This window comes from Phyllobates terribilis, unplaced genomic scaffold, assembly GCF_046119375.1.
Source record: "Phyllobates terribilis strain yellow unplaced genomic scaffold, ASM4611937v1 Scaffold_25__1_contigs__length_18738178, whole genome shotgun sequence".
NCBI classification, from domain to species: domain Eukaryota; kingdom Metazoa; phylum Chordata; class Amphibia; order Anura; family Dendrobatidae; genus Phyllobates; species Phyllobates terribilis.
The window spans coordinates 9671355-9685253 of NW_027362785.1; the positions used below are offsets into that span (position 1 = coordinate 9671355).

Here is a 13899-nt window from a genome sequence, read left to right on the forward strand (position 1 = left end):
ACCCTTGTCATATGCAGCGTGGCCAGTCTTCTCATAAGCAATACACAGCACCATCGCTCTTACAAAAGACAACCACTAACTCTTCTCATGATCATTACACAAAGTGATCACTCTTACTGTAAAGAACTCCTTCTTGTAACCATAACACAATGGGATCTCTCCTATTTGAAAGGATCCCTTCTTATAATCAATACCACAGAATGGTCACTCTTAAGTCAGGATCCCTTTTTAAAACCAATACACAAACTGATCACTGTTACTGTAAAGATCCCCTTCTTTTAATTATTACATACCAAGATCACAGTTACTGTAAAGATCCCCTTCTTTTAATTATTGCATACTCAGATCACAATTACTGTAAAGATCCCTTTCTTTTAATTATTACATACCAAGATCACAGTTACTGTAAAGATCCCCTTCTTTTAATTATTGCATACTCAGATCACAATTACTGTAAAGATCCCTTTCTTTTAATTATTACATACCAAGATCATAATTACTGTAAAGATCCCCTTCTTTTTATTACATACCAAGATCATAATTACTGTAAAGATCCCCTTCTTTTAATTATTACATACCAAGATCACAATTACTGTAAAGATCCCCTTCTTTTAATTATTGCATACCAAGATCACAATTACTGTAAAGATCCCTTTCTTTTAGTTATTACATACCAAGATCACAATTACTGTAAAGATCCCCTTCTTTTAATTATTGCATACTCAGATCACAGTTACTGTAAAGATCCCCTTCTTTTAATTATTGCATACCAAGATCACAATTACTGTAAAGATCCCCTTCTTTTAATTATTGCATACCAAGATCACAATTACTGTAAAGATCCCTTTCTTTTAGTTATTACATACCAAGATCACAATTACTGTAAAGATCCCCTTCTTTTAATTATTGCATACTCAGATCACAGTTACTGTAAAGATCCCCTTCTTTTAATTATTGCATACCAAGATCACAATTACTGTAAAGATCCCTTTCTTTTAGTTATTACATACCAAGATCACAATTACTGTAAAGATCCCCTTCTTTTAATTATTGCATACTCAGATCACAGTTACTGTAAAGATCCCCTTCTTTTAATTATTGCATACCAAGATCACAATTACTGTAAAGATCCCCTTCTTTTAATTATTGCATACCAAGATCACAATTACTGTAAAGATCCCTTTCTTTTAGTTATTGCATACTCAGATCACAGTTACTGTAAAGATCCCCTTCTTTTAATTATTGCATACCAAGATCACAATTACTGTAAAGATCCCCTTCTTTTAATTATTACATACCAAGATCACAATTACTGTAAAGATCCCCTTCTTTTAATTATTGCATACTCAGATCACAGTTACTGTAAAGATCCCCTTCTTTTAATTATTGCATACCAAGATCACAATTACTGTAAAGATCCCCTTCTTTTAGTTAGTGCATACTCAGATCACAATTATTGTAAAGATCCCCTTCTTTTAGTTAGTGCATACTCAGATCACAGTTACTGTAAAGATCCCCTTCTTTTAATTATTGCATACTCCGATCACAGTTGCTGTAAAGATCCCCTTCTTTTAATTATTGCATACTCCGATCACAATTACTGTAAAGATCCCCTTCTTTTAATTATTACATACCAAGATCACAATTACTGTAAAGATCCCTTTCTTTTAATTATTACATACCAAGATCACAATTACTGTAAAGATCCCTTTCTTTTAATTATTACATACCAAGATCACAATTACTGTAAAGATCCCCTTCTTTTAATTATTACATACCAAGATCACAATTACTGTAAAGATCCCTTCTTTTAATTATTACATACCAAGATCACAGTTACTGTAAAGATCCCCTTCTTTTAATTATTGCATACTCAGATCACAATTACTGTAAAGATCCCTTTCTTTTAATTATTACATACCAAGATCACAATTACTGTAAAGATCCCCTTCTTTTAATTATTACATACCAAGATCACAATTACTGTAAAGATCCCTTTCTTTTAATTATTACATACCAAGATCACAGTTACTGTAAAGATCCCCTTCTTTTAATTATTGCATACTCAGATCACAGTTACTGTAGAGATCCCCTTCTTTTAATTATTACATACCGAGATCACTTAGTGTAAAGAATCCCTTTTTTATAAAAATGGCCACTGTCACTGTAAAAATTCATTATCATGTGCGTAACTATAGATATTGTAAAAATCCTCCTAATGTGTATTACATAGCATGACTACTCTTACTCTAAAGAACCCTTTTTCATAAGCATAACTGCTATTATACAAAGTGCGAATGCTCTTACCATAAAGAACCTATTTTCATAAGTGTTTCACAGTGTGGCCACTCTTCTCGTAATGACCCCTTTCAAGGACCCATTCCATATCTTATGCACTGTTACTGTAAAGAACCCTTTCTCATAGGCAGTAACTCAACTGTTATTACAGATAATCCAATCTCCTTTTTATCTCACAGCAGTCAATCGATACATCACTCTTACTGTAAAGAGCCCTTTCATGTAAGAAATGCACGACAGCTGTTAAAGTAGAGAATCCCTTCTCATAAGTATGATTACTGTCATGAACTTTCATAGTTTAATCACTGTTACTGTAAAGAACCCCTGCTCTTTGGTCATCGTGTCTTACAAAGTGTATGGGGAAGTGATGCTCACAGTCACGAAAAAAACGGTATTTTCAGAGGTGTGTTCTGAGCAAACCAAAATGATTACTTAATGCACAGTTACTGAAAAGACTCCTTCCAATAGTTATAATAGGAAAGCCTTATCTCCCAGCTGATACACTTTCTTAGCACTACAATAATGTATGTGCTTTACAGCAGCTGCCTGGCACTGAGCTCTCAGACGGCCATCTTTATGAGGACATTATTTTCTGCTTTAAGACGTTCTGAATAATATTAACCCTTTAAGGTCACTTGCTGGCACGGCGCTCAGGACCAAAGCTTTTGGGATATTCTGACCCCTCCGAGGACAATGGGTATTTTCCGTAAGGTGGTCTCGGGACCTCGATTGTCCATTGTTGGATAAGTGGTCACTGCCGATAACAATGGCGAGGAGCGTTTGCGGGTTCACCACACCCTGAGCGACTGCGTCATGGGGGGGGGACGATGATGACTCCGTGTACCGAAGCCTTCGCCAGGGGACAAAACAACATGTTTGTGGAATATTCCGGAAGGAGAAGACAATCACGTCTTCCATCTTTTTTGGACTTTACTTTCCCCGAGCGTCGGGGGCCAAACACGTCAGGTTCTCTGGAAACTTGATTTATTAAAGGGACACTCCACCCCGCTATTCCTATGATCCAGAAGTGATGGCTCTGGGGGCTCGGCACAGAGCAGGGGGTCCCACAGTCTGCACCGATGACATCACGCTAGATAGCCCACCCCCAGTGATAGGTCTGGAGCTACACCGGTGGGCAAGGGTCTTCTACAATGCTGGTGGGCACATAGCACCTAGTATGTCACCATCTGAGTAACACTCAGCCCCATCTGATAGTGGGACGGCTCTGCCACCTAGTGGAGGGACAGAGAACAACAGAAATCACATTTTTGGAAACGTCAACCCCGCACTTTAATGCAGCCTTGATGGCCAGGACAATGAGTCTACTGTGATGAATCCCATGTGCCCTGGCTGATAACAGGGAACAATAGACTATATTGATTCTTATTGTTCCCACACTGTTAGGGAGATCATACAGTTGTGCTGGAAAGTTTACATACCCCGGCAGAATTTTTACTTTCTTGGCCTTGTTTCAGGGAATATGAATGATAACCATAAACCTTTTCCTCCACTCATGGTTATTGGTTGGGTGAAGCCATTTATTGTGTTTTCTCTTTTTAAATCTTAATGACAACCAAAAACATCCAAATGACCCTGATCAGAAGTTCCCATACCCTGGTGATTTTGGCCTGATAACATGCACAGAATTTGACACAAATGGGTTTGAATGGCTACTAAAGGTAACATCCTCACCTGTGACCTGTTTGCTTGTAATCAGTGTGTGTGCATAAAAGTTGAGTGAGTTTCTGGGATCCAGTCAGACTCTTGCATCTTTCATCCAGCCACTGATGTTTCTGGATTGTGAGTTATGGGGAAAGCAACAGAATTGTCAACGGATCTACGGGAAAAGGTAGTTGAACTGAATAACACCGGAAAGGGATACAAAAAAATATCTAAGGAATTGATAATGCCGGTCAGCAGCGTTCAAACTGTGATTAACAAATGGAAAATCAGGGGCTCTGTAAAAACCAAACCACGGTCAGGTAGACCAACAAAGATTTCGGACACAACTGCCAGGAAAATTGTTCGGGATGCAAAGAAAAACCCAAAAATAACATCAGCTGAACATCAGGACTCTCTGAAAACTAGCGGTGTGGTTGTTTCAAGATGCACTTGAAGAAAAATGGGCTGCATGGTCGAGTCATCAGAAGAAAGCCAATACTGCACAAATGCCACAAAGTATCTCGCCTACAATACGCCATACAGCACAGAGACAAGCCTCAAAACTACTGGAACAAGGTAATTTGGAGTGATGAGACCAAAATTGAATTTTTTGCCACAACGATAAACATTACATTTGGAGAGAGGTCAACAAGGCCTATGATGAAAGGAACACCATTCCAACAGTAAAGCATGGAGGTGGATCGCTGATGTTTTAGGGATGTGTGAGCTACAAAGGCACAGGAAACTTGGTAAAAGTTGAAGGAAAGATGAATGCAGCACGTTATCAGCAAATACTGGAGGCAAATTTGCACTCATCAGCCCGGAAGCTGCGCATGGGACGTACTTGGACGTTCCAACATGACAACGATCCAAAACACAAGGCCAAGTCGACCTGTCATTGGCTACAGCAGAGCAAAGTGAAGGCTCTGGAGTGGCCATCTCAGTCTCCTGACCTCAATATCATTGAGCCACTCTGGGGAGATCTCAAGCGCGCAGTTCATGCTCGACAGCCCAGGAATTTACAGGAACTGGAGACTTTTTACCCAAGAAGAATGAGCAGCTTTACCATCTGAGAAAATAAAGACCCTCATCCACAACTACCACAAAAGACTTCAAGCTGCCATTGATGTTAGAGGGGGCAACACACGGTATTAAGGACTGGGGTATGGGAACTTCTGATCAGGGTCATTTGGATGTTTTTGGTTGTCATTAAGATTTAAAAAGAGAAAACACAATAAATGGCTTCACCCAACCAATAACCATGAGTGGAGGAAAAGGTTTATGGTTATCATTCATATTCTCTGAAACAAGGCCAAGAAAGGAAAAATTCTGCCGGGGTATGTAAACTTTTGAGCACAACTGTACCATCGTAACGTGTGCTCTGCATGATAATTTTTGGACACTGCGCTGGCAATTATACGCTGGTGATCATACAGTGCACGGTTTTTATACACCGCACTGGTGGTCACAGTGGCGCTCATGCGGTTATAACACGTACTAATTTATTGCATGACAAGAAGAAAAAGAACTTTCTGGAGGATTTCGCCACATAAGAAGGGGAAGAGCGGCCACTTCCTCCTCGAGGCGGCCTTCCTCTCTATGCCCAGTCTTCAAATTCAGAGATGGCGCCGCTCCACCTGCCGTGTATGCTGCTCTTCTGTGCAGGTAAGATGCCGAGAGCAATACCATGTCAGTAAGAGGTTAATATGATATATAGTACAGATGTATACGTATCAGAGATGATCAGATCCATTTCCTGACATTTTCAGGTCTCTGTTTGTGATTTGTTCCGCGTGAATCGTCCAAAAATAAATTCCCGGTGCTATGTCGCACGTTGCGAGCGATCACAGACAGAATAATAGATGAGGGCTTGTCAAGCAACGCCATTTTATGCCTTCATGTTGTGGAGATAGGACGTTAAAGTGCACTAATCTGGTTATGGTGTACTAATGCAATGCTGAAACACATTCAAAATGGGAGTGGTAGTCAGTCTGTGAATAATAATCCAAAGATTCAAGTGATGTAGGAAGGTTCTGGACTTGCATAGTCAGTGTGAATGTGAATTGGGGGGTGCTGGACCTAGAGAGTCAGAGTGCCTTTGAATCAGGAGGTGCTGGACCTGCAGAGTCAGTGTGACTGTGAATCAGGAGGTGCTGGACCTAGACAGTCAGAGTGCCTTTGAATCAGGAGGTGCTGGACCTGCAGAGTCAGTGTGCCTGTGAATCAAAAGGTGCTGAAGCTGCAGAATCAGTGTGACTGTGAATCAGGAGGTGCTAGATTTGCAGAGCCAGAGTGCCTGTGAATCAGGAGGTGCTGGATCTGCAGAGTCAGTGTGACTGTGAATGGGGAGGTGCTGGACCTGCAGAGTCAGTGTGTCTGTGAATCGGGAGGTGCTGGATCTGCAGAGTCAGAGTGCCTGTGAATCAGGAGGTGCTGGACCTGCAGCATCAGTGTACCTGTGAATTGGGGGGGTGCTGGACCTGCAGAGTTAGAGTGTCTGTGAATCAGGAGATGCTGGCTCTGCAGAGTCAGTCAGCGTGATATATAGAGTTCATGGACCTGCAGAGTTAGTGTGATATATAAAGAGTTGCTGGACCTGCATAGTCAGTGTGAATGTGAATTGGGGGATGCTGGACCTAACGAGTCAGAGTGCCTTTGAATCAGGAGGTTCTGGACCTGCAGAGTCAGTGTGACTGTGAATCAGGAGGTGCTGGACCTGCAGAGTCAGTGTGCCTGTGAATTGGGGGGTGCTGGACCTGCAGAGTCAGTCAGCGTGATATATAGAGTTCATGGACCTGCAGAGTTAGTGTGATATATAAAGAGTTGCTGGACCTGCATAGTCAGTGTGCCTGTGAATTGGGGGGTGCTGGCTCTGCAGAGTCAGTCAGCGTGATATATAGAGTTCATGGACCTGCAGAGTTAGTGTGATATATAAAGAGTTGCTGGACCTGCATAGTCAGTGTGAATGTGAATTGGGGGATGCTGGACCTAACGAGTCAGAGTGCCTTTGAATCAGGAGGTTCTGGACCTGCAGAGTCAGTGTGACTGTGAATCAGGAGGTGCTGGACCTGCAGAGTCAGTGTGCCTGTGAATTGGGGGGTGCTGGACCTGCAGAGTCAGAGTGCCTGTGAATCAAAAGGTGCTGGACCTGCAGAGTCAGTGTGCCTGTGAATTGGGGGGTGCTGGACCTGCAGAGTCAGAGTGCCTGTGAATCAAAAGGTGCTGGACCTGCAGAGTCAGAGTGCCTGTGAATCAGGAGGTGCTGGACCTGCAGCATCAGTGTACCTGTGAATTGGGGGGGTGCTGGACCTGCAGAGTCAGTGTGAGTCCAGGTCCAGCACCTCCTTATTCAAAGGCACTCTGACTCGCTAGGTGCTGGACCTGCAGAGTCAGTATGACTGTGAATCAGGAGGTGCTAGACCTGCAGAGCCAGAGTGCCTGTGAATCAAGAGGTCCTGGCTCTGCAGTCAGTGTGACTGTGAATGGGGTGGTTCTGGACCTGCAGAGTCAGTGTGACTGTGAATAGGGAGGTACTGGACCAGCAGAATCAGAGTGTCTGTGAATCAGGAGGTGCTGGACCTGCTGCGTCAGTGTACCTGTGAATTGTGGGGGGGTGCTGGACCTGCAGAGTTAGAGTCCCTGTGAATCAGGAGATGCTGGCTCTGCAGAATCAGTCAGCGTGATATATAGAGAGTTCATGGACCGGCAGAGTTAGTGTGATATATATCGAGTTGGACCTGCATAGTCAGTGTGAATGTGAATTGAAAAGGTGTCAGACCTGCAGAGTCAGAGTGCCAGTGAATCCAGTCCTTTTCCATCACAGGAAAATGCTCTGGACAGGGTTTAAACAGGGTTGCATTGTTGATCTCGTGAATTAGCGGGTGAGGAACGTGTTTGCTCGACATAGGACAAGAAGAACGAAGCTGGTAAATAATAATGATTTACTCCCTAAAGTGAGCAGTGTTTACAAAAGATATACAAGATATTACAAAAGAGACAATTTACATATATGCATAAACAGTTATTAAAATATAAGGGGTAAATAATAGCAAAACCTGCGCAGCGAGGTGATGGTCTCAGATTCTGTGGGGGGGACGGCTCCCCGGAAATTAGGTGTGATTCCTCCACGCAGCGGGGAGTGCATGCGTCTGACGTCCCTGGGTTGGAATCAGTCAAAATGGACATTCTGGTTTTTAGTAAAGAGGCAAAACACTAGGACATACCCATCTTGTTTACCTCACAAGGGGGCTCGGTTTTGTGAACCCACCCAGCTGCACAAGACATAAAAATCCTTCATCTTTCATATCTTGGTATGGGGGGGCACCACATCCAAGATGGATACATCATGTTTGCCGTCACCAATATTCACGAAGATAGATATCAAATATGATATTTCTATGATGTTCAGAAGCTCAGAACCCATTTCCTAGGTTTCTGGTGGTTTCCCAGTTATGAAAGATACACCATCATAATTGGAAAAAGGTGAGCATCCCAAAAATGCTCCGAAAACTTTAAACTCATGTTTCACTTTTTAGACTATTCCAATTTGCCAAGCATACGCCCCACAACAGCTGTGGACTGTCGCTGGACCACTAATATCAGAAGACCACGTGGCTGTTATTAGCTCCCTCTTCCATTATTCTCTCAGTGCTTGTGATCTCTGTCGTCTCTTCACGACAGGCGGAATGATGTCGCGACACTGCACCCACTGTGCAGAGCTTCCAACCAGCAGTACACAGACAGGGGCAGCAAGGAAGCATGGGGGAGGTGAGATGATTTATTGTAAATCAATAAGGCCATTGTAGGGCCCATTATACTGTATGGAGGACTATGTGGGGCCATTACACTGTATGGAGGACTATGTGGGGCTCATTATACTGTATGGAGGACTATGTGGGACCATTATACTGTATGGAGCACTATGTGGGACCATTATACTGTATGGAGGACTATGTGGGAACATTATACTGTATGGAGCGCTATGTGGGGCCATTATACTGTATGGAGGGCTATGTGGGGCCATTATACTGTATGGAGGACTATGTGGGACCATTATACTGTATGGAGCACTATGTGGGACCATTATACTGTATGGAGGACTATGTGGGCCCATTATACTGTATGGAGGACTATGTGGGGCCATTACACTGTATGGAGGACTATGTGGGGCTCATTATACTGTATGGAGGACTATGTGGGACCATTATACTGTATGGAGCGCTATGTGGGGCCATTATACTGTATGGAGGGCTATGTGGGAACATTATACTGTATGGAGGACTATGTGGGGCCATTACACTGTATGGAGGACTATGTGGGACCATTATACTGTATGGAGCACTATGTGGGCCCATTATACTGTATGGAGGACTATGTGGGGCCATTACACTGTATGGAGGACTATGTGGGGCTCATTATACTGTATGGAGGACTATGTGGGACCATTATACTGTATGGAGCGCTATGTGGGGCCATTATACTGTATGGAGGGCTATGTGGGAACATTATACTGTATGGAGCGCTATGTGGGGCCATTATACTGTATGGAGGGCTATGTGGGAACATTATACTGTATGGAGGTCTATGTGGGGCCATTATAAAGTATGGAGGGCTATGTGGGGCCATTATACTGTATGGAGGACTATGTGGGCCATTATACTGTATGAAGGGCTATGTGGGGCCCATTATACTGTATGGATGACTATGTGGGACCATTGTACTGTATGGAAGACTATGTGGGGCGATTATACTGTATGGAGAGCTATGTGGGGCCATTATACTGTATGGAGAGCTATGTGGGGCCATTATACTGTATGGAGGGCTATGTGAGCCCATTATACTGTATGGAGGACTATGTGGGGCCATTATACTGTATGGAGAACTATGTGGGCCATTATACTGTATGGAGGACTATGTGGGCCATTATACTGTATGGAGGGTTATGTGGGGCCCATTATACTGTATGGAGGACTATGTGGGAGCATTATACTGTATAGAGGACTATGTGGAGCCCATTATACTGTATGGAGGACTATGTGGTACCATTATACTGTATGGAGGACTATGTGGGGCCATTATACTGTATGGAGGGCTATATGGGACCATTATACTGTATGGAGGGCTATGTGGGGCCATTATACTGTATGGAGGGCTATGTGGGGCCATTATACTGTATGGAGGGATATGTGGGGCCATTATACTGTATGGAGCACTATGTGGGACCATTATACTATATGGACCACTATGTGGGACCATTATACTGTATGGAGGGCTATGTGGGACCATTATACTGTATGGAAGTCTATGTGGGGCCATTATAAAGTATGGAGGGCTATGTGGGGCAATTATACTGTATGGAGGGCTATGTGAGCCCATTATACTGTATGGAGGACTATGTGGAGCCCATTATACTGTATGGAGGGCTATGTGGTGCCCATTATACTGTATGGAGGACTATGCGGGGCCATTATACTGTATGGAGGACTATGTGAGGCCATTATACTGTATGGAGGATTATGTGGGGCCATTATACTGTATGGAGGACTATGTGGGCCATTATACTGTATGGAGAGCTATGTGGGACCATTATACTGTAGGGAGGACTATGTGGAGCCATTATACTGTATGGAGGACTATGTGGGCCATTATACTGTATGGAGGACTATGTGGGGCCATTATACTGTATGGAGGACTATGTGGGGCCATTATACTGTATGGAGGACTATGTGGGGCCATTATACTGTATGGAGGACTATGTGGGGCCATTATACTGTATGGAGGACTATGTGGGGCCATTATACTGTATGGAGGACTATGTGGGCCATTATACTGTATGGAGGACTATGTGGGGCCATTATACTGTACGGAGGACTATGTGGGAGCATTATACTGTATAGAGGACTATGTGGGGCCATTATACTGTATGGAGGGCTATGTGAGCCCATTATACTGTATGGAGGACTATGTGGGGCCATTATACTGTATGGAGAACTATGTGGGCCATTATACTGTATGGAGGACTATGTGGGCCATTATACTGTATGGAGGGTTATGTGGGGCCCATTATACAGTATGGAGGACGATGTGGGAGCATTTTAATGTATAGAGGACTATGTGGAGCCCATTATACTGTATGGAGGACTATGTGGTACCATTATACTGTATGGAGGACTATGTGGGGCCATTATACTGTATGGAGGGCTATATGGGACCATTATACTGTATGGAGGACTATGTGGGGCCATTATACTGTATGGAGGGCTATGTGGGGCCATTATACTGTATGGAGGGATATGTGGGGCCATTATACTGTATGGAGCACTATGTGGGACCATTATACTGTATGGAGCACGATGTGGGACCATTATACTATATGGACCGCTATATGGGACCATTATACTGTATGGAGGGCTATGTGGGAACATTATACTGTATGGAGGTCTATGTGGGGCCATTATAAAGTATGGAGGGCTATGTGGGGCCATTATACTGTATGGAGGGCTATGTGAGCCCATTATACTGTATGGAGGACTATGTGGAGCCCATTATACTATATGGAGGGCTATGTGGTGCCCATTATACTGTATGGAGGACTATGCGGGGCCATTATACTGTATGGAGGACTATGTGAGGCCATTATACTGTATGGAGGACTATGTGGGGCCATTATACTGTATGGAGGACTATGTGGGCCATTATACTGTATGGAGAGCTATGTGGGACCATTATACTGTATGGAGGACTATGTGGGGCCATTATACTGTATGGAGGACTATGTGGGGCCATTATACTGTATGGAGGACTATGTGGGGCCATTATACTGTATGGAGGACTATGTGGGCCATTATACTGTATGGAGGACTATGTGGGGCCATTATACTGTACGGAGGACTATGTGGGAGCACTATACTGTATGGAGGACTATGTGGGGCCATTATACTGTATGGAGAGCTATGTGAGCCCATTATACTGTATGGAGAGCTATGTGGGACCATTATACTGTATGGAGGACTATGTGGGGCCATTATACTATATGGAGGACTATGTGGGGCCATTATATTGTATGGAGGGCTATGTGGGGCCCATTATACTGTATGGAGGACTATGTGGGGCCCATTATACTGTATGGAGGACTATGTGGGGCCATTATACTGTATGGAGGACTATGTGGGGCCCATTATACTGTATGGAGGACTATGTGGGGCCATTATACTGTATGGAGGACTATGTGGGGCCATTATACTGTATGGAAGGCTATGTGGGGCCCATTATACTGTATGGAGGACTATGTGGGGCCCATTATACTGTACGGAGGACTATGTGGGGCCATTATACTGTATGGAGGACTATGTCGACCCATTATACTGTATGGAGGACTATGTGTGGCCATTATACTGTATGGAGAGCTATGTGGGGCCATTATACTGTATGGAGAGCTATGTGGGGCCATTATACTGTATGGAGGGCTATGTGGGGCCATTATACTGTATGGAGGGCTATGTGAGCCCATTATACTGTATGAGGACTATGTGGGGCCATTATACTGTATGGAGGACTATGTGGGCCAAAATACTCTATGGAAAGCTATGTGGGACCATTATACTGTATGGAGGGCTATGTGGGACCATTATACTGTATGGAGAGCTATGTGGGGCCATTATACTGTATGGAGGGCTATGTGAGCCCATTATACTGTATGGAGGACTATGTGGGGCCATTATACTGTATAGAGGACTATGTGGGGCCTATTATACTGTATGGAGGACTATGTGGGACCATTATACTGTATGGAGGACTATGTGGGGCCATTATACTGTATGGAGGACTATGTGGGCCATTATACTGTATGGAGGGCTATGTGGGGCCCATTATACTGTATGGAGGACTATGTGGGACCATTATACTGTATGGAGGACTATGTGGGGCCATTATACTGTATGGAGGACTATGTGGACCCATTATACTGTATGGAGGACTATGTGTGGCCATTATACTGTATGGAGAGCTATGTGGGGCCATTATACTGTATGGAGAGCTATGTGGGGCCATTATACTGTATGGAGGACTATGTGTGGCCATTATACTGTATGGAGAGCTATGTGGGGCCATTATACTGTATGGAGAGCTATGTGGGGCCATTATACTGTATGGAGGGCTATGTGGGGCCATTATACTGTATGGAGGGCTATGTGAGCCCATTATACTGTATGGAGGACTATGTGGGACCATTATACTGTATGGAGGGCTATGTGGGACCATTATACTGCATGGACAGCTATGTGGGGCCATTATACTGTATGGAGGGCTATGTGAGCCCATTATACTGTATGGAGGACTATGTGGGGCCATTATACTGTCTGGAGGACTATGTGGGGCCTATTATACTGTATGGAGGACTATGTGGGACCATTATACTGTATGGAGGACTATGTGGGGCCATTATACTGTATGGAGAGCTATGTGGGGCCATTATACTGTATGGAGGGCTATGTGAGCCCATTATACTGTATGGAGGACTATGTGGGGCCATTATACTGTATGGAGGACTACGTGGGCCATTATACTGTATGGAGAGCTATGTGGGACGATTATACTGTATGGAGGACTATGTGGGGCCATTATACTGTATGGAGGACTATGTGGGCCATTATACTGTATGGAGTGCTATGTGGGGCCCATTATACTGTATGGAGGACTATGTGGGGCCATTATACTGTATGGAGGACAATGTGGACCCATTATACTGTATGGAGGACTATGTGTGGCCAATATACTGTATGGAGGACTATGTGGACCCATTATACTGTATGGAGGACTATGTGGGCCTATTATAATGTATGGAGGACTATGTGGGGTCATTATACTGTATGGAGGACTATGTGGTACCATTATACTGTCGGAGGACTATGTGGGCCCATTATACTGTTTGGAGGAGTATGT

General features: G+C 43.7%; 1 protein-coding gene across 2 annotated transcripts in view; it reads left to right on the plus strand.

Moving 5' to 3' along the window:
- The first annotated feature begins 5518 nt into the window (after positions 1 to 5518).
- LOC141176362 (Fc receptor-like protein 5) overlaps positions 5519 to 13899 on the plus strand; it is a 402420-nt gene continuing 394039 nt past the window's right edge. For both annotated transcript variants that reach the window (XM_073660312.1, XM_073660313.1), the window contains exon 1: positions 5519 to 5625. In XM_073660312.1, the coding sequence (XP_073516413.1) occupies positions 5583 to 5625 (43 nt within the window). In that variant the 5' untranslated portion in view covers positions 5519 to 5582. The remainder of the gene's footprint in view (positions 5626 to 13899) is intronic.